General features: G+C 36.7%; 1 protein-coding gene across 18 annotated transcripts in view; it reads left to right on the top strand.

Moving 5' to 3' along the window:
* The window catches only part of SESTD1 (SEC14 and spectrin domain containing 1), a 155,066-nt gene extending 128,498 nt beyond the window's left edge, over positions 1 to 26,568 (top strand). For 8 of the 18 annotated variants that reach the window (XM_086360986.1, XM_086361027.1, XM_086361017.1 and 5 more), the window contains 8 exons: positions 1,595 to 1,789; positions 2,313 to 2,427; positions 3,890 to 4,049; positions 8,830 to 8,911; positions 9,624 to 9,746; positions 10,550 to 10,741; positions 13,410 to 13,531; positions 16,040 to 23,976. In XM_086360986.1, coding sequence (XP_086217112.1) covers positions 1,595 to 1,789; positions 2,313 to 2,427; positions 3,890 to 4,049; positions 8,830 to 8,911; positions 9,624 to 9,746; positions 10,550 to 10,741; positions 13,410 to 13,531; positions 16,040 to 16,169 — 1,119 coding nt within the window. In that variant the 3' untranslated portion in view covers positions 16,170 to 23,976. Of the gene's footprint in view, positions 1 to 1,594; positions 1,790 to 2,312; positions 2,428 to 3,889; positions 4,050 to 8,829; positions 8,912 to 9,623; positions 9,747 to 10,549; positions 10,742 to 13,409; positions 13,532 to 16,039; positions 23,977 to 25,669 lie in introns of those variants that run through there. The other 10 variants (XM_086360981.1, XM_086361007.1, XM_086360997.1 and 7 more) reach the window with 2 other exon arrangements.
* The last annotated feature ends 229 nt before the right edge of the window (positions 26,569 to 26,797 follow it).

Here is a 26,797-nt window from a genome sequence, read left to right as displayed (position 1 = left end):
TCTTTTCCAATTTGGATTCTTTTATTTCTTTTTCTTCTCTGATTGCTATGGCTAGGACTTCCAAAACTTTGTTGAATAAGAGCAGTGAGAATGAGCATCCTTGTCTTGCTTTTGATCTTAGAGGAAATGCTTTCAGCTTTTCACCATTGAATATGATGTTAGCTCTGGGTTTTTCCTTTGTGGTCTTTATTATGTTGAGGTTTGTCCCCTCTATGCCTACTTCCTGGAAAGTTTTTTTTTTTTTTTTTAACATAAATGGATATCGAATTTTGTCAAAAGAATTTTCTGCATCAATTGAGATGATCATACGGTTTTTATTTTTTAATTTGTTGGTGTGATGAATTGTACTGATTAATTTGTGGATACTGAAAAATCCTTGCACTCCTGGGATAAATGCCACTTGATCACAGTGTACAATCCACTTAAAGTATTGGATTAGGCTTGCTAGTAATTTGTTGAGGGTTTTTTGTTTTTTCTTTTTCGCTTGTTTCAAAAGTAGGTCTTTTAAAATATTTTTATTGTACTTGATTTGCAATGTTGTGTTAGTTTCTGCTGTACAGCAAATTGAATCAGTTATACATATACATATATCTACTCTTTTTAAGTTTATTTTCCCACGTAGGCCATTATAGAGTGTTGAGTAGAGTTTCTGGAAATTTTTTTCTCATGAATGGATGCCGAGTTTTATCCAAAGGTTTTTCAGCATCTGGTCTTCATTTTTGACAGGTGAATCTGATGGAGGAACAGAGTATGGCATGAGCATAGGCTGTGCCTCTGACACAGTGTAGAAGTGAGGACAGGAGGCTCTTGAGTGCTAGACTCATGAGCTGAGAACATGCTGAGGCCAGTGGATGGGTGAACCGCATGGGGCTGTAGGAGCCAGCATACTAAAGGATGTGAATGGGACAGTCAGTAACCGGTGGTCAGAGAGTGGGCTGTACAGTAGTACAGGATATTAATAACAGATTTTGTGTCTGCTGGAGTAGGTAGCTGAGGTGTAGCTGGGGGCAGGACAGGTGGAAGTGAGGGAGGGGGTCAAGGAGCTAAGAGTGCAGTGTTGGTCGGATGTCTGCATGGTGAAAGTCAGGAAGAAGGCTGACGCTGAGAGGAAGGCCGAGAAGTCTGCTGACTGAGATGAGGGCACGCGGCAGGAAGAGTTGGCAGGGTGGAGTCCAACAACATGCACTTCGCAGGAGATGTGGTTTTTGAGAGAAGGATGGAAGAAATGGTTTGGAAATAGGAGTGGGGCAGCCATCTCCCTCCGGGCTTGTGGTCGGTCACCTGTGGACACAGCAGCAGCGGTCAGCAGAGTGGCAGGGCTCACTGCTCTCTCTGAGGGTGATGGGTTCCACAGAGAACAGGAGAGAGAAGGGAACGTTTAGAGGCCAGCCATGAGGAAATAGATTTTGCTGTTGGCAGGAGTTATTCCAGGGATCTCAGTGAAAGGATTTGAACACTGGGACTTTTTATCCTCAAATTATTTTGATTTTAAAAAATCTCATATATGTTACTTAGTATATCTGGAGATACTGTAAAATGTAGTGTGTTCTTCAGGAGCTGATTTGATCATTAATTTACAATGTCTCTATTACAGGAATGGTTTGCAGTTTATGTGGAACTGAATCAGCAAATTGCAGCACTCTTAAATGCTGGGGATGAGGAAGATCTTGTGGAACTGAAGTCACTCCAGCAACAACTTAGTGATGTTTGTTATCGACAGGCCAGTCAGCTGGAATTTAGGCAGAATCTGCTACAAGCAGCTCTTGAATTTCATGGTGTTGCCCAAGATGTAAGTGATTACTCTGATTGCTTTTCTTTGCTTCAGATTATCTGAGTACTTATCTGCACATCAGTTTTGCAGGTTTGCATGTCTCTTAATTATTTTTCTGGAACAGTAAAATTTATTGGTGGGGGAAACAAGATAGACCTTTTTGATTTTTTTTTTAATTTTATGTTACATTATTCTGCATGCAACTAAACTTTTTTTTTGTCTAAATAGAGTGTCCCAATGTAATTGCTAGATTTCGTTTGGATAGTTTTTTGATGTTCATGTTTTATAACATAGATAGAAATGAAAGTTTCAACACTTGTCTGCATTCTGCCGACCTAGACGTACTGTCTTCCTGGTGCATGCATCTGTGTGTTCTGTCTTTCAGATAACGTGTATTCTAATTATGTGTCCTTGTCTTTTAACAGCAGAGTTTTTTCAAGTATAATCGTGGTAACTTCATTAGATACAAACCTCATTAATCATTAAACACTGTAGATGCTGATTATATCAGGGTTATCTCTTTGGTGTCCCTCTGCTTTAGTTGTCTCAGCAGTTGGATGGCTTATTAGGGATGTTGTGCGTAGATGTAGCACCAGCTGATGGAGCATCGATTCAGCAAACTTTAAAACTGCTTGAAGAGAAGCTGAAAAGTGTTGGTAAGCAGATTTAAAAAATGCTGAAACATAAGGGTTCTTTTTTTAAAAATATCATTACCATGGTTAGACAAGTCAACTTATACTGATCTAATTATAATCATGTACAGGGAGCACAGGAGAAATTAGTATAAAAAGTTTTTATCCCCGTAAAAGGTGTAATTTATGCTGCAGTTGTTATCTTTCATTGGTGGCCCGTCACCCTTCCTCCAGAAGGCCTTCAGCCTTTCCTGTTTACCCAGCCGAATCTACAAGTGCTGTGTCTTGCATATTCTATGAGCAGTTACCTGTAGTGCATGCGTAACCTGTATTTAGCTGTGAAGTGTTCTGTGGTAAACCCTGTATGCCCCACATTGTGTTTTATGCAATGATTTTTGTTGTTGCTATACCCTAACCTTGTGAAAAGAAGAGTTGGTTTGGTTCTGTGCATTTGTTTCTCCAAACTGGGAACATTGCCAAGGTTACATACTCTCCAAGGAGAGGGTGGTTCAGTTTTATTAAGCTAGTACCCTTACTTGACACCATAGCCTTTTGACTTTTACTACAAGTAGAAAATGCAGAGAGGTTTCCTAGGTCATGACCGGGAGAAGTGAATAGTGGATGTGAAAATGGGGGTGGAGGGTGTGTGTACTGAGTGGGACATCGGGCAAAGGAAAATGGAGTAGGAAGCAGAAACTTAAGGCAGCGATTTAGTGGGAAATGGTGGCATGTGACTGAACCAATTTAATTAATTTTGAAAAGGACTTGAGGGAATGGGTTTGAAAAATCATGTTTGTATTGGCATTTTACTTGCTTATAGTCTTTGTTATTTTAATGGATGGTGTAATTACATGTTTAGTATCTAATTTGCCAAATGAAATTTATTTCAAAAATGTCACAAGTTTTCTTGAGCAATGTTTTTCCTTTAAAAATGCTAAAGGAATTCCAATATACATACCTAATTTAAAGTCTTATAAATACATCCTAAGTGTTGCTTCTTGTTGAGTATAAGCTGATAGCACCTATTTTCAAAATGTTCAGTGTCCTTTTATGGTGAGAACACAGTGCTTGACTGTTTTAATGTCTTGTGGCTCTGATATATTTTTTGAACAAAGCATTTGCCTTCTATGTTCTCCTAAAAACTGAACTATGTAAAAACAGAAAGGAAAGAATTGAAAATCTTACTCATCAAGACAGGAATTCTCACACTTTCTACTTGCAATTTTGAAAAGTAATTAGTTGTCTACGGAAGTTCACCTTTTAGAAATTCTCATTAGGGAGAATTTGAATGAGAGGGAGCTCCAATTTGAGCCACGTTTAAATGGGTTTTATTGATTGAAATATTCAGAGGGCTCCAGACCAAAGTAGTTTAATGTACAAAGCTGTTATCCTAGCAATCCAAGTACAGTATCTGCTGAGAGGATTTAATTAAGGGAGGGAAAGCTTCTCTTGTTTAAGAGATTAAATCTGGTAACTTTTGTTTTAGATGTAGGATTGCAAGGTTTGCGTGAAAAAGGTCAAGGTCTTCTGGATCAGATCTCCAATCAGGCATCCTGGGCCTATGGAAAGGATGTAACCATTGAGAATAAGGAAAATGTGGACCACATACAAGGAGTGATGGAAGATATGCAGCTTAGAAAACAAAGGCAAAGTTTGACTATTCATGTTAATTTTTGCTGAGACAACATAATATTTATTAAAATGAAAATTGATACATTTTCCATACAAAGTAGAAATTCTTACCTATTACATAGTAGGCATGTAGTAAGTTTTCGGTAAATGTAATGGTTATTGTGTATAATTGTACTAACAAATAATGGCAATTCATTCATATGATGGGTACCTTTCGCCTTTTTACTGAGTGATAAAAATTTCATTTCCATTCAAGTGCATCACATTCTTTATCCCCAGTATAGCCTGTGACTCGTCTCTCTTTTAAGACTCGGGAGAATCTGGCGTTTCCATTTTCATTTAGGTTAGAGTTGCTGTTAAATTTATCATACGTTGATCTGTTTCTTCATCTAAACCTCACACAAATTGTCACTCATCCGTTGTTCTCATATTTGCTGTCGAAGGGTTAGACAGTAAATTCTGGGTCAGGTAATGTTTAGTTTCATTTGTTATATGGTAGAACTAGAAATTTAAAGGGTTCTTTGAAAACTCAACTTGCAATAGCAATTGCAGGATATTGCAAAATAAAGGATTAAATTAATATATGCTAGTACATACAGACTATCATGGTTGTATGAAATTTTGGTGCACTTAGAAATTTCAAGGGCATCAACAAAACCTCACAGAAACTTCCCTCTGCATCACAGAAAAAACAGTCATTAGATAGAGATTCCTTCTATCCTCATATCTGCAAACTTATCCATTACATTATTTTCATCAGAAGGATGAAAAAAGCTCTGCTCTTATGAAAACTGTGTACCCCCATGTCTCCTCACTCAGTCAGTTCCCGCTCTTTAATCCCTGCCTTTCGTTCAAATACTTTGTTATTGTTCAGTCCCCAGTCATGTCCAACTCTGCGACCCCATGGACTGCAGCACCCCAGGCCTCCCTGTCCTTCATCATCTCCCAGAGCTTGCTCAGACTCGTGTCCATTGAACTGGTGATGCCATCCAACCATCTTGTCCTCTGTCATCCCCTTCTCCTTGCATCTTTCCCAGCATCAGGGTCTTTTCCAGTGAGTTGGCTCTTAGAGTCAGGTGGCCAAAGTATTGGAGTTTCAGCTTCAACATCAGTCCTTCCTATGAACATTCATGGTTGATTTCCTTGTAAGATTGACTGGTTTGATCTTCTTGCTTTGTCCAAGGGACTCTGAAGAGTCTTCTCCAACAGCATCAATTCTTCAGCACTCAGCTTTCTTTATGGTCCAACTCTCACATTCATACATGACTACTGGAAACACCATAGCTTTGACTAGACGGACCTTTGTGGGCAAAATCATGTCTCTGCTTTTTAATATAATGTCTAGGTTTGTCATAACATTTCTTCCAAGGAGCAACTATCTTTTAATTTCATGGCTACACTCACCGTCTGGAGTGATTTTGGAGCCCAAGAATATAAAGTCTGTTGCTGTTTCCATTGTTTCTCCATCTTTTTGCCATGAACTGATGGGACCAGATGCCATGACCTTCATTTTTTGAATGTTGAGTTTTAAGCCAGCTTTTTCACTCTCCTTTTTTACCTTCATCAAGAGGCTCTTTAATTGTTTTTTGCTTTCTGCCACAAGGGTGGTGCCATCTGCATATCTGAGGTTATTAATATTTATCCTGGCAATCTTGATTCCAGCTTGTGCTTCATCCAGCCTGACATTTTGTATGATGTACTCTGTATATAAGTTAAATAATCAGGGTGACAGTATACAGCCTTGACACACTCCTTTTCCAATTTTAAACCAGTCTATTGTTCTGTGTCTGGCTCTAACTGTTGCTTCTTGACCTACATACAGGTTTCTCAGGAGACAGGTAAGGTGGTCTGGTATTCATTTTAAGGATTTTCCACAGTTTGTTGTGATGTGCACAGTAAAGGATTTAGCATAGTCAATGAAGCAGAAGTAGATTTTTTTTCTGTTGCTTCTTCTATGATCCAATGGATGTTGGCAGTTTGATCTCTGGTTCCTCTGCCTTTTCTAAATCCAGCTTGTACATCTGAAAGTTCTTGGTTCATGTACTATTGAAGCTTTGCTTGGAGGGTTTTGAGCATGACCTTGCTTGCATGTGAAATGAGTGCAGTTGTGTGGTAGTTTGAACATTCTTTGGCATTGCCCTTCTTTGGGATTTGATTGAAAACTGACCTCTTCTAATCCTGTGGCCACTGCTGAGTTTTCCAAATTTGTTGGCATATTGAGTGCAGCACTTTTATAGCATCATCTTTTAGGATTTGGAATAGTTCAGCTGAATTCCATCGCTTCTGCTAGCTTTGTTCATAGTGATGCTTCCTAAGGCCCATTTGACCTCTCACTCCAGGATGTCTGGCTCTAGGTGAGTGATCACACCATTGTGTTTACCTGGTCATAAAGACCTTTTTTGTACAGTTCCTCTGTGTATTCTTACCACCTCTTCTTAATACCTCTGCTTCTGTTAGGTCCATATCGTTTCTGTCCTTTCTAGTGCTCATCTAGTGTGTGAAATTACCACCTCCTCTTCCAACGGTTCTTTCTCTGCCTTGAGCTCTCCTCGACAGCTGTCATTGAAGATCTAATCTGCATTCATACTTCCTCACTGTCTCCAGTTTACTTTTCAACCCTTCTTCGTCTGACCTCTCCCCTCACCACTTCACTGAACTTGCTCTTACTGATGTCATCAGTGACTGTACTTGCCACATTTAAATAAACCCTTCATCTTGCTCAAAATCCAGGGAATACTTTCGGTTCTGACATTGCTTGACCACTCTGAATAGCATTAGGGACAACTGACATTTTTTTTTTTCTGTTTGAAACTCCCTGACAACTTTATATACATTAAAAACACCTTTATGATTCTCCTGGGCACTCTGTTTCTTCTTGGTTTTCTGCACTGATTTCTTGTCTTTTAGCTAATTTCACTGCTTTCAGGGTTTGTTCTGAGGCCAAATCCTCTTCTCACTCATTGTCGTCTCCCCGCACAGTCTCACCACTTCAATGACTTTCTTCAGTATCACCATGATTGAATAGTTACAGCTCTGACACAGATCCCTCCCTTATACTTTGGACCTGTAATTCCTCTTACCTACTGAGCATCTCCACCTGGGTGCCCCATACGATACTTAAAACTCACTTGTATGGATTGGAATCATTGTCCTCCAAACCTGGCTTTTCTCCTTTAGTTTCCTGTCCCAGTTAAAAATACCATCAGTTACCAAACTTGGGATTTGTCCAAAGGATTTACCAAAATCGTCTCTTACAGCCTCATCAGATGCCCAAGTTCTGCTGTCTCCAAATCCTTTTTTCATGATCTTAGCTCTTACCTGCTTCCTTCCTTGCTCCTCTACAGTCTGTTGTGCATGAGCACCATCTTTGTAAAGCACTCATCCAATTACCTAACTTCTTGTGTGAACCCCTCTCAGTTACTTCCTGTTTCCTCAGATGAAGTTCAGTCTCCTTGCAATAGTGTAGGAGACCCTTCATAACCCAGTCCTGTATAATCTTACCTCCTTTAACTTTCCTACAAAACCACACACTTATTTTCACTTTCCTGAATGCATCATGTCGTTTCAAGCATCCAGAGTACTCAGAATACTTCTTCCCTCATTTTCTGCCTAGTGTATTCCTACTTATTATTCAAGACTCTGGGGTACTTATCCTTGGAAGCCTTTTTAGATTTCTTGGGCAAGTTTTTACTTGTTCCTGCCTATTCTCATATAGCTCCACATCAGTATTTATCACATTGTTTTTTTAAAAGTCCATCTTCCCAAGTGGGACCATCTTATTCTAACCAGTAAGTAGAAACCATGTCTTGTATTTTCAAGCACAGTCTCCAGTACCTGAAAATATATGTTAAGTATGATACTGTCTTCATCATTGACATGTCTTACCTTGTCTTTTAGCTTCAGATTTGAAAAATAAATCACTTCTCTTCAGTCCCTTGTAGGATTATTTAACCAAATTGCCCTTTAAAAATATGTTATAGATTGTGGTGAGGGCATTCTTGAAAAAAAAAAAAATAGCCTGTGACAATGACTTAGCTATTGTTATCAAGCTTCCTTAAGAATATCAACTCTAGTGGAGCCCAGTGCCTCCTGGGTGGCTTGTTAGTGGTATTCAGTACTGCCATGAGATTCTCTCCTTCCCATCTGAAGTACATGGAATTGCATGGAAATGAAGGGGATGGATGGATCAGAGCTTAATTGATCAAGTCAGCTTAAATTTTTGATCTGTATGTTATCCAGGGAGACCACATTAAAATCTAAAAATACTCTGAATTGTGTTTCTTTCTATCCAGAGATCAACAGAATTTTTTTTTCTTTTTTAAGAGCATAGATGGGAGCTTTTTTTTTTTTAATTCAAAATTAGATATTACTCTGGTAATGTAATATAATGAAAAGCTTTAATTTTTTTTTTAAATTTCCTTGGAGCATCATTCTCTAGTATTTTAGAAACTTTATGTTTTTGTCTTTGAAGTTCGTTTAATGCTAATTGGCAGTTACTGTCTCTTCAGGCTCTAGTGTACTCCTGTGTTTGTGCTTTGCTTCAGTATTTTGCACAATCCATACAATACTCAAGAGGGTTTGTGATTTAGTATCTTTCAGGTATTTTGAGGTTTTAATGGAACACAGATACAGATATCCTTAAAATTCTTGCAAACCAATACAAAATAGTTACAGTCTCCATAGTGTAAGACTAAGTATTTTAATATACTGTAAAATATGTGTGCAGATGGTGGTGTTATACTAGTTATCCACAAAACTGAAATGTTTCCCTAAATTCATGTTTGGGTTTATTAGATGTGAAGACATGGTAGATGTGCGAAGATTAAAGATGCTTCAGATGGTACAGTTGTTTAAATGTGAAGAAGATGCTGCCCAGGTAAAGATAAGTCAAGCCTATTATGTACTTGTCTTTACTTAGAAAATTGATTTCACCTAACTGTAAACAGAAGTGTTCTTTTCATGGTCCTAAGTAAATTCATTAAATCAGATTCTCATTTATCCTGTTGCAGTAATAAAGTTTTATATTTCCAATAATCTTACTGGTCTCATTTGACTTACTTCTCAATGAAATGCTCTATTGAGCTAGAAATTGGAATTATTTATTATTGTGATTTGGTTGTCAGTTACATCCCAGGATGAAGGCTGGTGTAGTTTACTGCCTTTTAACCCACAAGAGGGTTTTGTAGCTAGATAAACAGTTTGCTATTTTGCGTAGTCAATATCAAAAAACATAGTTACAACTTAACATAGAAGAAACTTAGAATTTTAAGTTGTAACATTAAGTCTGTAATGTGATTCCAATAAGATCTATATTACATAGACACATGGATTTTATTAATATAAATCATGTGATGTTAATTTTAAATGAGTACTTCTCTTTAATAGGTCTTGTCTTTAGATTTTAAAAATTTTAAGGAAGAGGAGAGATTATTAACTCATGTAGCTTGGCACTGAAATAAGCTATTACGATTATAACAAATGGGTTAATTAATCACATGATAGTAATCTTTCTTTTTATTAATATGGTGTTTTGATATATAAGGTAAAAAGTTACGACTCCAGGTTGACTGTGACTTATTTTCATTCAGGCAGTAGAATGGCTCAGTGAACTTCTGGATGCTCTTCTTAAGACACACACCAGATTGGGGGATGACGCTCAGGAAACGAAAGTTCTGCTGGAGAAGCATAGAAAATTTGTTGATGTTGCACAGGTGCAGAACTGGTTATCTTCCTTTTCTACAAGCTCAGTGTTAAAATAGTTTTCTACATGTTTGTAATGTAACTTAGCCCCCCAAGTCCAAGAAGGTTAGTTATATTAATCCAGAAATATAGAACTAAGAAAATGTCAGCTGATGAATCAAAACTAGCCTGTATAAATTTGAGAGGGTTTAAGTTTTCCTGAATACAGGTTCTGTAGCTCCCTCTGATTTATGATATATTAATATATTATGGTAATTTTAAGGCAGTAACCATTCATTTGTAAAAGTTACTATGAAGTATAAGTTAATATCAGTCAATTAGAAACCCTAGTTTCTGCATCTCAACAGTGTCAGCATTATAACAACATGGGTTTTTTTTCATGTGAAAAGTTATCTTATTTTCCCTAATTACTGAGTTCATGTTGTTAACAGTGTGGTTTCCTATGTGGAATATTAAATGCCCCTTTCCACCCATTTGTTTTAATTAATGGGTGAGCAGATTTTTTTTTAATTGATTTCTTTCTTTTCTTTTTTTTAATTTTTTGGGCTGGTGAAATTGAGCAGGCTGAGAGGAAAGCAGAGTAAGAGAGGAAAGCCTAACAAGAAATAAACTTAATAAAAATTAACTGGTAGTATTGCTTCCGCTTAATTATTTATGCATGCAGGCGACTTGCAGTAGTAAGCGCCAGTGGACTCATTCATTATTGACTTCTAGCAGTGTTACTTAATTGCCGCTCCAGTCCTCCTGTTCACTTTCCTGCCCCTCTCTTTAGACTTCTGTTGTTATAACTTTGCGTTCACCTTCTCTTCTTCAGAGCACTTACGACTACGGCAGACAGCTGCTGCAGGCCACAGTGGTGCTGTGCCAGTCTTTGCGCTGCACCTCTCGGTCATCTGGGGATACGCTTCCTCGGCTGAACAGAGTGTGGAAGCAGTTCACAGTCGCATCTGAAGAGAGGGTGCATAGGCTGGAGATGGCTATTGCCTTTCACTCAAATGCTGAAAAGGTTCGCTTTTTTTAAAAATGTAGTTTCAGTTGTGTGTGTTATGTATGTTTAAAATGTGTTTACCTTGTAATTTTATGATTAGTCTGTTCTTTAAAAATTTATATGCATTCCATTGTTTAAAGTTTGTTTAGGTATAACGTATTGTCTTGGAAAGTTCACATCAGATTCTTGGTAAGCCATACCAGGGTTGGAGTACTGTGGTTAGAGGAACTGAAACCGTCCAGTAGTCTTTGCTCAGCACCATGTCTCTCCTCACCCGACCTGGTGCCCAGAATGTACTGTCTGTTCTTTCGAGTGTCGTGACTCCCACTGTTTCATTATGCCAAGAAAGGAAACTTTGTGTTCTCAAATACTACTAATTGTCATAAATTTTTTAAAAGGTCACTTTGTGATTTGTATAATCTTTTGAGCCTCTCCAGCTAAAATTACAAGAGTAAGGATAAAAATGAAACCTTTTTTTCTCATGTGTTATCTTTAAAGAATCATTCTAGAATTTACTATTTAATGAATTCATTAATCTCAGAAACTAAAAAGTTAATATGCGGTGTTTTATTTGGGCAAATTTTCAATTGAACCTTTTTCTCAGCTCCACAGTGAAAATTGATAGCATCCAAGTCTTCTATTTCCATTCCAAAGAGGAGCCTTACTAAGTAGTTAACTTTGTTTTGATTTCTTAAAGATGAAAGTTTATATGTAGGGGATATTCAATGCAAGTTAAGATATGAGAAACCTAAGATAGCCTTGGTCTATAAGACAGAAGAGATACTGCCAGGAGCCTCAGGGATTAAGCAGTTTCTGTCTGTGTTATGCAGTACATCTGTTGGGAAATGTCCACATTAACTCTCACTGAGCCGGTTACTGAACTCTACAGGTCATTTTTTTAGTGTAAGATGGGCCGACTGTTGATGAATTAAAGTATCCAAATGGCTTGACTTATTTATCTATTGATTGTTTCAGTGAAAACTTTTTATTGAACTATACTACTAACATAGAAAAATGTGCAGCTCAAATGTTCTGCTCACTGAATTTTCAGAGTGAGAACGCCTGTGTAATTAGCGCACTATTCAAATAACAGAATGTTACCAGCACCCAGAGGTTGTTCCCCATCCTCTTTTAATCACAGTGCTTCTGCTGCCCATCCCAGCATGACCACTGGCCCAATCTCTTAACACCACTGATAATTTTTTAGGATACTACTCTTAAAATTTATCTGCAAAGACATTTAAAAATCTAGATCTCTTTAAGAAGTTATGTAATAATGAATATATATTAGTTGCTTGGTTGTGTCCAAGTCTTTGTGACCCCATGGAGCCTGCCAGGCTCCTCTGTCCATGGAATTATCCAGGCAAGAATACCAGAGTGGGTAGCCAATCCTTTCTCTAGGGAATCTTCCCAGCCCAGGGATCAAACCTGGGTCTCCTGCATTGCAGGGGGACTGTTTACCATCTGAGCCACCAGGAAGCCCAAGAATGAATATGATTGAGAATTTTTTCATAAAATATTAATGTTCCTATTTTTTCTGGTTCTTGGCCTTTATCATGCTTATAATAAACTCTGCTTAAGGTTATTTTATTATGTCAACTTATGTAAAACCTTTTGTTATTAGATGTTATTTTTCTCTTGGGTGGGTTCTGTTTCATACCAGCAAGCCACAACTATAAGCAAACTACATAGCAAATTATAGTGATTAGGAAAATATTTAAATTAAATCTGGAGTTTTATTATATGAAAATATCCTTTATGAGTAATGCCAAAATAAACATAATTGGATTCAGAAAAGTATGCAAACAGAGTTGCAAAAATAAATTATTTTTATTCTGTCTCAAATTTGCTGATTTTTTTTTTGGAGGTAAATTTTTAAAATTAGTATTACTGTTTTAAATCTAAAGTGTATCTTGGACTGATAGCACGTCTGCACCTGAGACTAGACACACTTCAAGAGCTCACTAACCACGTGTCCCTAGCGGCTACTCTGTGGGTCTGTACTTACAGCCTTAACTATTTCAAATCACAGCAATTTTTTCTTTCTTTCATACCATTTAAATTTAAATAGTGATAATTAAGGAAAAAATAATATCAAGGACTATAGAAATTCCAAATTTGAATTAAAACCATATCTATTTATATTTTGTTTTTTAGTTTATATCATGTAACTCAAGTCAGCAGATCTGTTTTTAAAATAACTGTAAAGTTTCTAGCTAGGGAATCACCTTGTTATGTGTTTGTACTCTGGGTATATGTTATGTATTTATATATATCTTTTCATTTGTGAAGTTTGTAAGCTCTTTGAGGTCAAAATCTGTTTCTCATTCATATCCCAAGCCACTACATAAACATAAAGTGAGTATTCAATAAATTGTTACTTAATGTATGAAAGAATACTACTTCTTAAGCACAGTTTCAGTTTAATTCCAAATAATAGTCTAGTATTTTTTTTTTTTTGGAAATCACTATAGAACTCTTCTTATTCCAATTCTAATATTATTAGTGTGGATTATGTGTTTGATTTTATTTGAATTTCTTGGGTCAGCTTTGTCAATCATCAGTCTTCTATGACATACATGAAGATTCTAGGAACAGAACAGAAACACCGTCAATCTACTAAATTTTAATGAACTTGATTTCCTTCTGTGTCTCTTGATTGATGTTGCACTTTTATTTGTTGCAGATTTTACAAGACTGTCCAGAAGAGCCTGAAGCTATTAATGATGAGGAGCAGTTTGATGAAGTTGAAGCGGTTGGGAAATCACTTTTAGATAGACTAACTGTTCCTGTAGTTTATCCTGATGGGTATGCTGCATGTTCTTACAATTTGTGCTTTTATCAGTAAGGTCTTAAAGTAATATCAAGAGAAGAAGATCTGTTTCTAAAAAGTCCTAGTAAATTAGCTTTGGTTGACATCTTCAGTATCTGTAATAAATGAGTTTAAAATGAAAAGAAATCCCTACTGGGTTTTTAACAGTGGTAGCAGTTGGTACTTGCTGCTATCAAATGTATTGCCCTCGATAGCTTATTGTAGAAGAAAGATCATTGAGTAGGTTGACATACTGGGTTCTAGCCTTGACTGTGATGATAAGGAGTCAGGTAACTTTGAACTTCATTCAGGGAATGGATGGGGAGGGGAATGTTCAGTGTGCTCAAAATACATACCCAGCGCAAAGCTAAACATTTCACCTATAGGCTTTTGACCAAACAGTGCTAGGCCAGTACGATTATTGTGATTTACAGATGAAGAAACTGAAGCTCAGAAAGATTAAGTAAGGTGTCAGGATATCACAGCTTCTAAGTGAAATTAGAACATAGTTTCAGGTCTGTCTGGCACCAAATCCATTCTCTTTTTCACTGTGCTATGTAGAGTCCTAATTTCTTCATTTGTAAAATGATGGGGTCATGATTTCCACATTCCTTTCCATTTCACATAGTTGATGATAAAAATAAGAATTAACCTCTTGCAAATAAATGGTCCAGTAAATGAATCATAGTAGCTTTATCCCCAGGGAGCTAGATCTTCTCAAGGAAAACAGTTTGGTGGTAATTCAGAGGATATTTAATTCAAACAATAGAGAAACCAAACCACTGAATGTACTGTCCTTACATTGTAATATAGGGCTTTCCTGGTAGTTCAGTGGAATCCGCCTGCCAGGGCAAGAGACGTGTGTTCAGTCCCTGGGTTGGGAAGATCCCCTGGAGAAGGAAGTGGCAACCCACTTCAGTGTTCTTGCCTGGGAAATCCCATGGACAGAGGAGCCTGGTGGGCTAGTCCATGGGGTCACAAAGAGTCGGACACAACTGAGCAACTAAACAGAAACGCCAACACTGTAATATAGTGTAGTAGGTTTGATTGTGGACTCTGGAGCCTGGTTTGTTGGGTTTAAATGTCAGCTCCACCACTTACTAGCTGTGACTTCTTGGGCAAGCCACTTCACCTTTTCTGTGCCTCATTCCCTCATCTAAAAATAGGAATATATTTTCCATACCTCCTTGGGTTATGTGTGAGGGTGTTAAATGAGCTAAATGTATATAAACTACTTAAAACGATTATCTCACACGTGATAAGTGCCACAGCTAATGTGTCATGAACTTCAAAGGATTATTTGGAATTGATATTGAGAAGATATAATGTTATTCATAGTCTATGCTTAGATAATCTCTAGTCATACCTAAACTTAAATAATCAGAAGTAGCTTTTAAAGTCGTGTGTATCTCCAGTGTATAAAAGAGAATAAAATCTAAAAGTTTTATAAATCCAGCTGGTAACAGTGTTAGTAGGGTGCTTCTGGTTGGTCCATTTAGGACATCACTCCACCAAAACCTCATTTCTGTGTTTCACAGCCAGTTGTCACAAAGTCAGTCTCATTCTACTCAAGTCCTCCCAGGAGCATCTCCCCCTGGTTGTTTCGCATGGGCTGCTTCTCCCAGGTTCTACAAATAGTTCACGTGTCATTTTCGTTTTTAAAATGGAAGAGTCAGTTAGTGCTCTATTTTCAGATTTCACAACTTTAATATTTGCAGTTATTATTCCATTCCCTGTTGTATGGTAATTTGTTTATACTGTGTAAAATGTGACAGTGAGCTCAGTCACACTTACCTTTTGTACCATTCTCCTAGAACAACGAAAGAAATAAGGCGGTCTCTCTGGATTCCCTGCTTGAAGACCCACATTCAGATTCTGTTTTTTCCACTGTGTGATTGTAGTTCAGTCATTTGTTTTTATAGGTCTTAGTTTTCTGATCTGAAAAGACAAAGCTAAACCAGATTATTTTCAACAACTCTTGGAGCTCTAAAAGATTCTATGACTCTGAATACTGTGTCTTTGCAAATAGGATAAAATTAAATGATTTTGCCTATTAATGTCCCAAATGATGGCTTAACATTAAATGGATATTTTACTTGCCAGCTATATTAAACATCTGATGACCACAGTCCTTAGCACCGAAGTACTCACACAGACTTTATATTTGTGTCTGGTCTGGCTCCCAAGCTGAAAGCAGAGCGTTGTTGCTGTTGCACTGTTTATTTGTTGCATTGTTTGGTTTATTGAGATTATCAGAAGTATACGTGATAGGATATTTATACCATTAATATATTTTTTTCCATTTTAAAAAATGTTTTATGCCATTTAAAAAAATGTTTCTCCTACTGAATTGCTACTCAAAGATAAACAGTATGGTCTGCAAATGAACTAACGGCATACCACGTAGGTAATTTTTATGGTAATTTTTGCTTCCTTTTGCATTCACTGCACAGTCAATGGGTTTGTATTAATCTGATTGAGCTTTTTCTGTTTTGATTTTTTAGAACTGAACAATATTTTGGGAGCCCAAGTGACATGGCTTCTACTGCAGAACACATCAGAGACAGGATGAAACTAGTTAGTCTCAAAAGGCAGCAGCTGAGACATCCAGAAATGATGACTACAGAGAGCTAATAGCTGCCTTCTTCCCAGAGACCTGCTGTTCATAGTCCCGCATGTCATCAGCATACTCCAGCATTAGCTACAATACGTTAAGATGCGTTTCACAGCCAGGATAAGCCTCATTTCTTTCCATTACACATTTCTCTCCACATGTTAACACCTTGTAATTACCAAGGCAGAATTGTTTAACATGCTTTGAGATCATAGACTCCAAGTATCGTAAAAGAAGGAACTGTAAACATTGCACTGAAAACTTGCTTTAAAGCTTTACCTGACCTGTCAGTTTGTAGATGAACAACTGATAATAAGCTTTGAATGGTGCTAATAAGAGTTTAGAATTCTCTCTATAAAAAATGGTTGCCCTTCCTCCCCAGGTGATGTAGTAAATTTAGACTATAGCTCAACTGTTATTAGTAGACAGTGGTGTCCTCAAAATTTTGCTTTGTAATTCTCCTTCAAATTTGATTATTTTTATTGTGTCCGTATGAAGAAAAACCTTCAGATTTTTGATATATCATATTCATTAAAAGACATTTTCCTATTTGTATTGATAATGTATTAAAAGTTGTTTGTGCTTAATAAAAGGCTTCTTTTAAACACCTTATTTAATTTGGTGGTTATATCCTGTTTCCAAACATGAGTGCCTTAATTAAAAGGGCATTCTTAGGCTTGTGAGGATGGTTTAATATTTGTTTTTTCATGTTGGTTGCATGTATTTTAGCCAGGAAATTCATATGTAAGCATGTATATATAATAAATAAGCATGTTTTATCAAAAAAAATTATTGTGAAGAAAAGTTTAGATGTTAGTGGAACACTCTCATTTTTCTCTTCTTCAACTTGAAAAATGTTATCCAAATTACTGTTCTGAAAATATTTTGTCTTTGGGAGAGGAGGGCTGGGAAAGGCATACATAGTTACTTAAATGTCATCCTCTATATCAGAGTAATCTTTCAGGAGCTAAAATAGCAATTGTTAATAACATTTAATTTGTCATGATAGACTAGATGCAAGATTCTGGTGTAGTATAATAACAAAAATTGTACACATCTTTTAGAAATTAAATATATAAAATGTTAATGCTTTTAAGTTTATATTAAGTTTAAATGGTAAAATACATATAATTTTGTGTTCATCTTTGTTTCAGAAAATGTTTTTGAGAAAGATTAAAGCAATTTTATAGTCTGTGATCAATACAAAATTATGCAAAGTATGCTCTTTTCTTTCCATTGTCTACTGAAATGTCCATGTATCATACTTCCAGTGGAAAAAGCTCCTTTTGAGCCTGCTGGTTTTTCCAGCCTTCTTCACTGCCAGACTTCTTGCAGAATCCCATATCCCCTGCCCCTGCGTCCCCAGCACTCGCTGCTCAGCGCCTTGCAGCCTGGCTGTACAGAGCCCTGCAGTGCAGAGGTGTGCAGTGGGATCCAGTTACTGAATTGAATGGTTTCTTTTTTTTCCACTTTGCATTCCTCTCTCCTTTTCTGCCTCTGCAGCATTCCTACCATGGAGCAGCCTCTCCTATGGTGTTTCCTCCCTTGACGATGTTATCTTCTGTTGTAACTCAGTGTAGTCACATAACTGTTATTTAAAATGCATCTACTAAAATGTGCTCTCTCAGATTCTGTCTTCGGAATGATTCTGGATGTATCCTGTCCTTAGGGTATCTTATTTTATCCCAGTGTCCTGTGTTATGTATCTGGTCCGAACGTCTCAACCTGTATTTTCAGCTACCTGCTTGACATTTTCAGCTTAGGTGAAGTTATTTATCATATTTTTTTTCACCTTTCTCAGAGTAATTTTGGTTTGAGATACAGTCTTTTTTAATGGACATGCCAGAAAATCTGGGGGCTACATTTAACTGCTCCCTTTTATGCTGCCACTGCTTCTGAGAACATCCAGAAAGGCTTTTTCTTTATTTGTTAATCCTTAGTCTTTTAAGGTTTAACTTCTATGAGTATGAACGTTTGTGATTCTTCATTTCAGTCCTCATGACGGTGCTAACCACATGCTGCAGCTATTTATGTCTGTGCCTGCTACACTATGAGCTCTTTGGAGGGAAGGAAACTTGTGGGCCTGACTTCTCCTATTCCCAGCATTTTGCTCATGGCATAATAGTTACTCTGGAAAAGCTCCTGATGCTGGGAAAGATTGAGGGCAGGAGGAGAACATGACAGAGGATGAGATGGTTGGATGGCATCGCTAACTCAATGGACATGAGTTTGAGCAAACTCTGGGAGATAATGAAGGACAGGGAAGCCTGGCGTGCTGCAGTCTGTAGGGTCACAAAGAATCAGACATGCCGTAGCAACTGAACAACAATAGTTGCTCAGTTCCCCTGTATGTCTGTTGTAAGGGTTAGTAATAATTCCTCTTGTACTGTAGTCTGAAGTATGTTTTAAACAGATTTCCTAAAGTTAGAACTGACTGAGTGAATCTTCTCATCAGGAAGTCATTTGATAGTTTTAGATACTGAAGTAATTGAGATAGTTGTACTCAATATCTCTCATACTGAATTTATTAAGACTTTGCCAGAAAGGAACTGGGTTGTAAGTAAAGAGACTCTCTAATTCTACCATCAACTCCCCTACTTACTGTCAAATGAGTTAATTTTATGTGCCTTAATCTGCCCTGCCTACAGCAAGAGTGAAGTAAGGCATATCTGGAAATATTTGTGGTTTGAGTATTTCAAGTGAAGATGGATTCTGCTTTTAACACATAGTAAATATTGTTGCTTTTCATTTGTAACTTTGCTCCTGCTTTCTATATGTGTATCCAAATACCCATAGACATAGTTATGAATGAAAACCAACAATGCCCGAATGTGATTTTTATTCATAGGATCATAGCTCACTAGAATACCTGTGAAGGAAGTGACTTCAATCTGTTTGAAAAGACAAGTTCTTTGTAATAAATTAACATTGGCCTGCAAATAAAGAACCATCATTTTTAATCGGTACAATATAGGCTACAACTTGGGCTTCCCCTGTGGCTCAGCAATAAAGAATCTGCCTGCGATGCAGGAACCACAGGAGACATCGAGTTTGATCCCTGGGCCAGGAAGATTGCCTGGAGGAGGCATGGCAGCCCACTCCAGTATTTTTGCCTGGAGAGTCCCATGGACAGAGACGCCAGGCAGGCTACAGTCCATAGGTCGCAAAGAGGTAGACATGATTGAAGCGACTTAGCACGCATGCTACAACTTTCACATTATCTTAACTCATCTCAGGGAGTTATTGAATGTTAATTAGGCTAGCTTAATTTTTTGTTTTGCTTCGAGTTTTTCTTTTGTCTTCATGTCATAAATTTGCTCCTGTGTAAGCGAAGTATCTTATGGACAGTTTAGGCATCTATTCACACATGTCTAACCCAGCAAAATTATGATGTGAAGATGATAACTTCCTTTCAGATAAAATTGACGGTATTCCCAGTCTTCATTGTTGGTCACCTGATTCTACCATGGTAACTCATGGGTGATAAAATTGCGTAGTCTGCCAGCTAAGATGTCGGCAGTTCTAGGCTTCCTTGCTCTGTAGAGGATTGGATACTTCTCTCACCTTATAGGTCTTTATGTTGGCCAGTGCTCCAAAGCATTACCTGGTATTAACGTGCTCGTTTCACTATCAGTTGATGTGTGGGGTGTGCTATCCAGCGTATTATTGTTAGTGCATTCTCCTTAATGTGAATATGGCAGTTATTTTTCTGATAGTGCTGAGTAAATCATACATAAGCCCACTGTGACAAATGGCGTGATGGTGAGATTAGTTGAACCTGTCTCTGTACTGGCTTTGTTTGAAGAAAGACTTCGTAATTCTCTACTACATTTTAAGTTCCTTGCCAGAAAGATTGGAAATTACTATGTACTTTTCCCACCCCCACAGGACCATGGTAAAATACTGTGATTACTAAAAACTGAACATAACTGTAGTTGTTAAAATCGTCCCCATTCTTGAGTCTATTGAAAACGCTATAGGAAGTTAACATTGGTAAATATCAGTGACAAGAGATGTATGTTTGGGATATATTTTTTTAAACCTCAAAAGGAAAAATTATCTAGGATTAAGAAGGTGGATTAGAATATAGCTGACCAGTTAACCTAATCAGCAAAACTTAGCTAGAGCTAACTTTCAGTTCAAAAAATAAAGAGCTCCAGTTGGATGTGGAAATTTTCGCTCCTGGTATATAGAGGGGCAACAGTCACTTTGATGAGGGAAAAGGAAGTGCAGGTTTAACTCCTGACATTAGTTGACTTATGTGTGTGCTGCAGAAAACCTAGGTTTAGCCAAGAAACATAAATAATGGCAAGAATAGTACAGGAAAGGTTGTAAACTTAGGCTAAAATAAGAACTCTAGTGAATATAATGAAAAGAGGTAGAGTTTAAATACTTTAGAATCTGGCTTTGGCATTTACTAACCTGGGTGAAAAATCATTAAACTTCTCTGAACTTGTAAAATAGAGAAATCATACCAAGTAATTTTAAGAATGAAGTATAATTATGTTAAAAGTCTGTTGAAAAAATATTATTCAAAATAGAAGGATGATTATTTTTCCAGAATAGAATGGGGAGCATTCTTTAATTGTGTTCTTGTCCCAAGCACGGGGTCTTGGGAGAAAGGGAACCTTGTCTGCTCACCTCCCAACACTCCCATTTCCCCTCCATTCGGTGTACTGAAAATACTGAGGGTGGGGCCAGTGGGCTCTGCAGTAAACAGCAAGATTTTTAAACCTGACAAATTAACTCTGTTGTGGCAGGATGATAGGCCAGCCAGATGGAGGACACGGGAGGAGTATCCTCTACTTTGAGGTTAACAGGACATGAATACAAGTCCATTGAAAAGTAAGAAAGTAAGTAAAAGTCCTGCTCATGATCTTAGTGAGTCAGCACCAACCTGTAGAAACAGGAGCATGAATCTGACCACCATTGGTGCTGTTATGGTTAGAGAAGAGCAATCCTGGTAAACTTGGGCAGTGATAATAAGAGAAAAAGACTATAATAGAGGCTGATGGAGCTATGGGTGCTTCATGAAACAGCATAAGTACATGGGAATGTTTAATACTGAAAAAGGCTCATAGATACAATGCTGAGTAACGTGACTGTAATGTTTTAAAGCAGACTTGAAAACATGACAAAACTAGTCCATGTGCTTGAGGAAAAGGCAGAGCCTGTGCTAGAACATGAACTTAGAGATCACAGGAAGAGCCAGAACTGTTAACTACACACTGTGAAAGCAGTAGGCAAAATTATAAAAGAATCAAGGTTAGAAAATTTTTAGGAGGCAACACATAATACCGTAGGTAATTATACAGAAATTCTTGTGCTGGGTACTCAGTCGCAAAGTCATGTCCAACTCTTTGTGACCCTTTGGACTGTAGGCTGCCAGGCTCCTCTGTCCATGGAATTTCCCAGGCAAGAATACTGGAGTGGGTTACCATTTCCTTTCCCAGGGAATCTTCCTGACCAGGGATCAAACCCGTGACTCCTGTTTCTCCTGCATTGGCGGTGGATTCTTTACCACTGAGTCACCATAACTAAAAATAGTTACCAGCTTTCAATATTAGAGTAGCATTGTTATGAATCTTAAGTCAGTCTTGTGGAATACTAAATATTTCTGACAAAAGGCTATAGGAGTCTGAAGCCATTCTTATCCTCTCAGTGTCCCCTTAGAAGTATTTACAAGTCAGATGCCATCTCTAGATGGTGTCTCTAAATGTGTCATTCCTGGAGAGACAGGAGAATGACTCCGGTGTCCTTCCACTTGACTGGTGGGGACCTATTCACTATGATCAAGCCTCACATCGTGTTTTGGGTCTACACATTGTTTCTATTATAGTTACTCTGGTTCTTTTTTAGTTTTAAAAATCAGTTAAAAAAAATGTGCTTGATTTTTCCCTTTAGAATGTTTTTTTCATCTTAACTCTGTTAGTCTACACAACCAACAAATTTGCTCAAAATAACCATCAATGCATGTAAGTGTGAGGAGATGAAAAATCACCTTGACAATTTTAAGTCAGCACAGATCCAAGAACTGATTTCTTACCTCACACAGGAATATCCTTTCACAAGCTCTTAAGTTTCTAAGTTGACACTGTTGGGAAGAATTTATGATTATGAAATCAGTAATGAAATTCTCAGCAGCATTATTTTGGAAGCAGTGTGCCCTGAATTTTTTCCCCAATATTTTATTATAAAATTTTTCAAGCATATAAAAAAGTTAAAATTTTATAGTATACTCACCACCTGGATGCTAGTTAGCATTAACTGTGCTTTGTCACATATCTATCCATCCATCAGTTCACCAATTCAGATTGTTTCTGATGCATTTTAAATTGAAGAAATCTACACACTTCCTGCTGAATACTTCAGTCATTAGCTAGAATTCGGTATTTGCTTGCAATTGTACTTTTATTTAAAATTAGCATACAACGAATGTGGAAGTCTTAAATGTGTATCTGCTGGGTTTTGGTAAATGCATACAGTGCTGTCAAAATATAAAATGCTATTAAAACAATTCCCATGGTGCCATTTCCAGTCAGTCCTCTACAACCACATCCTCCTCCACAGGCAGCCTCTATTCTTTGTTCTACCTTAAATCGGATCTCATGTTCTAGATCTTTGTGTAAATAGAGCCGCACAGCATGTATCTTTCTTGAAGACTTCTTCACTTACCATGGTTTGGAGATTTATCCATGTGGTTGTGTGTATTAATAGTTAATTCCTTTTTTATTGCTGAGTAGTATTCCATTGTATGACTGTATTACAGTTTATTTATTCATTTTCCTATTTATAAATACCTGGGCTGTTTGCAGTACTGGCGATTATAAGTGAAGCTGCTATGGTTATTCTTAACATAAGTCTTATGTGAACATAGGCTTTCATCTCTCTCGGGTGAATACCTAGGATTAGAGTTTCTGTGTCATACGGTAGTTTTGAAAGAAACTTGCATATCTTTTTTTCAATGTGGGTGTGCTGTGTCCTGGATTTTCATATATTTTGAGTGTGTAGAAAACTGTAAACTATTTTTATGACCCATAATCTGAAGTATTAGAAGTGGATTTGGAATAGAAATGGCATTCTTCACAGTTGGCAGTTAGTGTTGAAGGACACAAATGCCTGTCTGCCCAAAACAGCTCCCCAAATGGTACCTATCCCTGAAATTTTAGTGTAACTCCTTGAATGATTAAAGTACTTAGCCAAGCATGGTGATAATATTAGCTAGAAGAAACAGCATTGGTTTGTTACATTACTAACTTTTGCCACCCGTTTTCAGTAGGCAAAATAAGACTGATAATTGAACAGAAAAGATTCATTCTGTTCAATGGGGATGGAAGGGGTATTAAAGAACATGTCCTACTGGTTAGTCCCAGGTACGGCAGCGTGAAGAGAAGCATCTGGACGGAAAATCCCCCAAACGGTGGTCAAGAAACCAGAAAACGGGGTGGGGAGAATTCTACCTCACAATTGTGCTTAGGAAGTAGATATGTTTTTGCAGGACATTTTAGCCTTTACAAATCAAATTGTATTTTCAATATTGTCTTTTTATTCAATACCACCCAGCTACAGTTATTTCGCACCCCTAGTGACTTTTATCTACTTTGTCTTACCCTTCCCACCTGTTCTGTTACATACAGCAGTTACCTGTCTAAGCCTGTAAAATTATAATCATATGTACGTTTCCAGTGCTTGTGTTCACAGATATTTATGTATGGTTCATTCAATCTTTCTTATTTGATTTTTAAGGGCTGGGATATTTGGCTTCTACTGTAAATCCTAATAATGTTCCACACACATTGTAAATGCAATAAAGATGTTAAAAACTAATTAATGGCAACAGATTTGATATGTATTTCTTTGATATGTTATCACTTTGGACAATAAATTTGGTTTCTGTTACTAATGATTTTTCATGACATCCAGAGAGAATTAAGTCATACTGGTCTCTATAAGATAATCTGATGAATTCTGCATTTTTTTAATCATTCAAATTAGATTTTTTTACATTACCTTTTTTTTCCTATCAATAGTCTATAAAATATTTTATTAAGACAAAAATTCAACTCCTTTGTTCTGAAGTTATCTGGGGTCTTAGAAGATAGAGACTAAACACACTTTACCTGTGTGCCTCTTTCCCTTGTCAGACTCCCATCCTGCCTTCCCACAGGCTTAGCACAAAAACTCAGGACTTCCTGTAAGTCCCACGTTGTCAGAAATTGTTAGGTTCTCATCACAATGGTAGTGGTTACATTTCCTTTGTTCCTACCAATAAGTCCATTTTTAAGACTAAGAAGGATAGAGTGTATTTGGGGTTGGGGAATGCATGTTAGAAGAAAGTTAGCTGTACTTCATATGACACATTCTTATTATGCTGTACATAATAGCAGCTCCAGAATGGCTGCCATTCATAGTTGCCAGAAATTCATAGTTGCCAGGAATTCATAGTTGCCAGAATTTGGAAGTTGGCAAGTCTTGTTGGATGAAATTAAGTGTATTTGAGTGATAGTTCAACATACGAGCAAGAGTTTTATATATATATATACATATATACATATATATATATATATATGAAAAAGTTCATTTTCCCAACTAGTGTCCACCCCGTCTCTAGATTTCCCTTTGGACATGATGGATTCACAGAGTTGTTCCACATTGTTCATAAAATCTACACAAAGGTATTCTCATAAACAAACTCTTAGGTGAAAGCTAAAAGGAGAGTAAGAAATACCCAGTTTTTGCTGGGACTATAGAAGAGATAGTATCTAACAACAGCAACAGCAAAAAAGGTGGAAAAACTGAAAGTGAACAATAAGCAAAAAGCTAGTCTGTGACCATAATTAACGAAAATATAATGGTTAGCAAACCATACTCCCATATTAAATAGTCTTGTACTGCACCAAAGCATAACTTACTTACCTGGAAGTTTAACTTCCACTTAAAGTGTCTAATCTTGAAAAGATTTAATTATAAATATGTTTATAAGAGTAAAAAATTGACAACAACCCAAAGATTTGAATAAATTTATCTTGTAAGTTTAGAATACTATGTTGTTTCAGAAATACATTTTTTGAAATTAAAATATTAGAAAGGTATTTATGATATATTATTGAGTGGAAAAAGTTCTAAAACTATAGAAATGTTATAACCCATTTAAAAATAAAAATAACTATAGAACTTAAATAAGTTATCTTTGAAATGAATTGATCATCATAATTTTCTTATGTTTGTTACTTTTCTGATTTTTCTCTTCAAATGGGTATTTGTAAAGATGTTCTAAATATAAAATGCCTAGCAAGTATATTCTGAAGTATCTGTTGCAACAAGGTGAAGTAGGCAAAAATAGATATGAAAATCAGGGGGGATGGAATCTTTAAACTCAGTATACTCTCTTTATTTTCAAATGCTACAAAAAGTACATCTCACTGAAGTCTTAGTATCGGAGATATGTAGAAGATAACACCATGGATTTAAATACCTTAAGAATATGTGCATTAAAGTCTGCTTACATCCCTCTTTTCAGGTCTGTTTCAAGCAAGTTATTTTGTATGGACAATGCTCCATTTTAAGAATGGACAAGCAAAGTAAATACTCTGAAGATTTCAATAATAACTCTGTTGCTGCAGGTTGATACTAATGAAGCCATGCCTGTATTGGAAGGGTCACGTTCCTCTGTCCCAGGATGCTGACTTACTCCAAATCCCTCAAGATAAGTATCTATTCTTAGTCAAAATAAAGACTGGAAGAGAACATGAATGAGTCAATAGCAGACTTTCCTCTCTTTCTAACCCATTTTATTCTTTATCTAGAACACTCTCAGAATAGGACTGTTAGCTGTACCCACTTGTCTACACAGTTGAGTCTACAGGGGAGTCTATAAGGGCCAGGCTTTCCTTGGAGTATTCTGTTAGAACTGGGGACACATTTTCCCAGAAGAACGATTAAAATGCAATAGGTCGTCTTCAGCTACATTGTGGATTAATCAAGCTACTCAGTTCGATGACCTAGAAATTTAGTTAGTATTAATTTATCATTTGTTGCAAGTTGTGAACAACTGACCTACCAACAGATTTTTAGAACATATTTATTAGTTGGAAACTAATTGTGGTCAACTGTCCTTTTTTGCTTTATTCCTTAAAATTCTGTTAAATATCAGAATAAAGTATAGTTATTGTTTTTAAATAGTATTTTAGGAAGTAAGAAAAATATTAAAACTAAAACTGCCCATAAGGCAGAAAATATACGGTTAATATTTGATGCCCTCCCTTATCCTAACAATATTATATATCATTACTCAACTTTTATTTTCTGCTCTTTATAGTCAATGTAACATAAAAATTTCCCTGTATTAATTTTTCTCAGTGCTAGTCAATAACTGTGTAATATTCAATAATAAATAGATACCATAACTATTATTACTATTAGGTAAAATGTTTTACTTCATTCCTTTTTCTCTTTCCTTCTTAATGCTTTGATAAATAATGCTACAGTGAACGTCCTTGTACTTAATTGTAATTGTGTCTACCCTTGAGATTGATTCCTTAAAGTAAAAATATTGGATTAGAATGTATCCATATTTTAAGATTTTTGATAGCTGTGACTAAATTGTTTTCCAGAAGCAAATTTATGCTTTGCATCAAAAGTGTACATT

Source organism: Bos grunniens, chromosome 2 (assembly GCF_055505025.1).
Source record: "Bos grunniens cultivar Pamir isolate PY7600 chromosome 2, Bosgru_T2T1.0, whole genome shotgun sequence".
NCBI lineage: Eukaryota > Metazoa > Chordata > Mammalia > Artiodactyla > Bovidae > Bos > Bos grunniens.
Note: the sequence above shows the minus strand (reverse complement) of the source record. Positions and strands in the feature narration are given on the sequence as shown.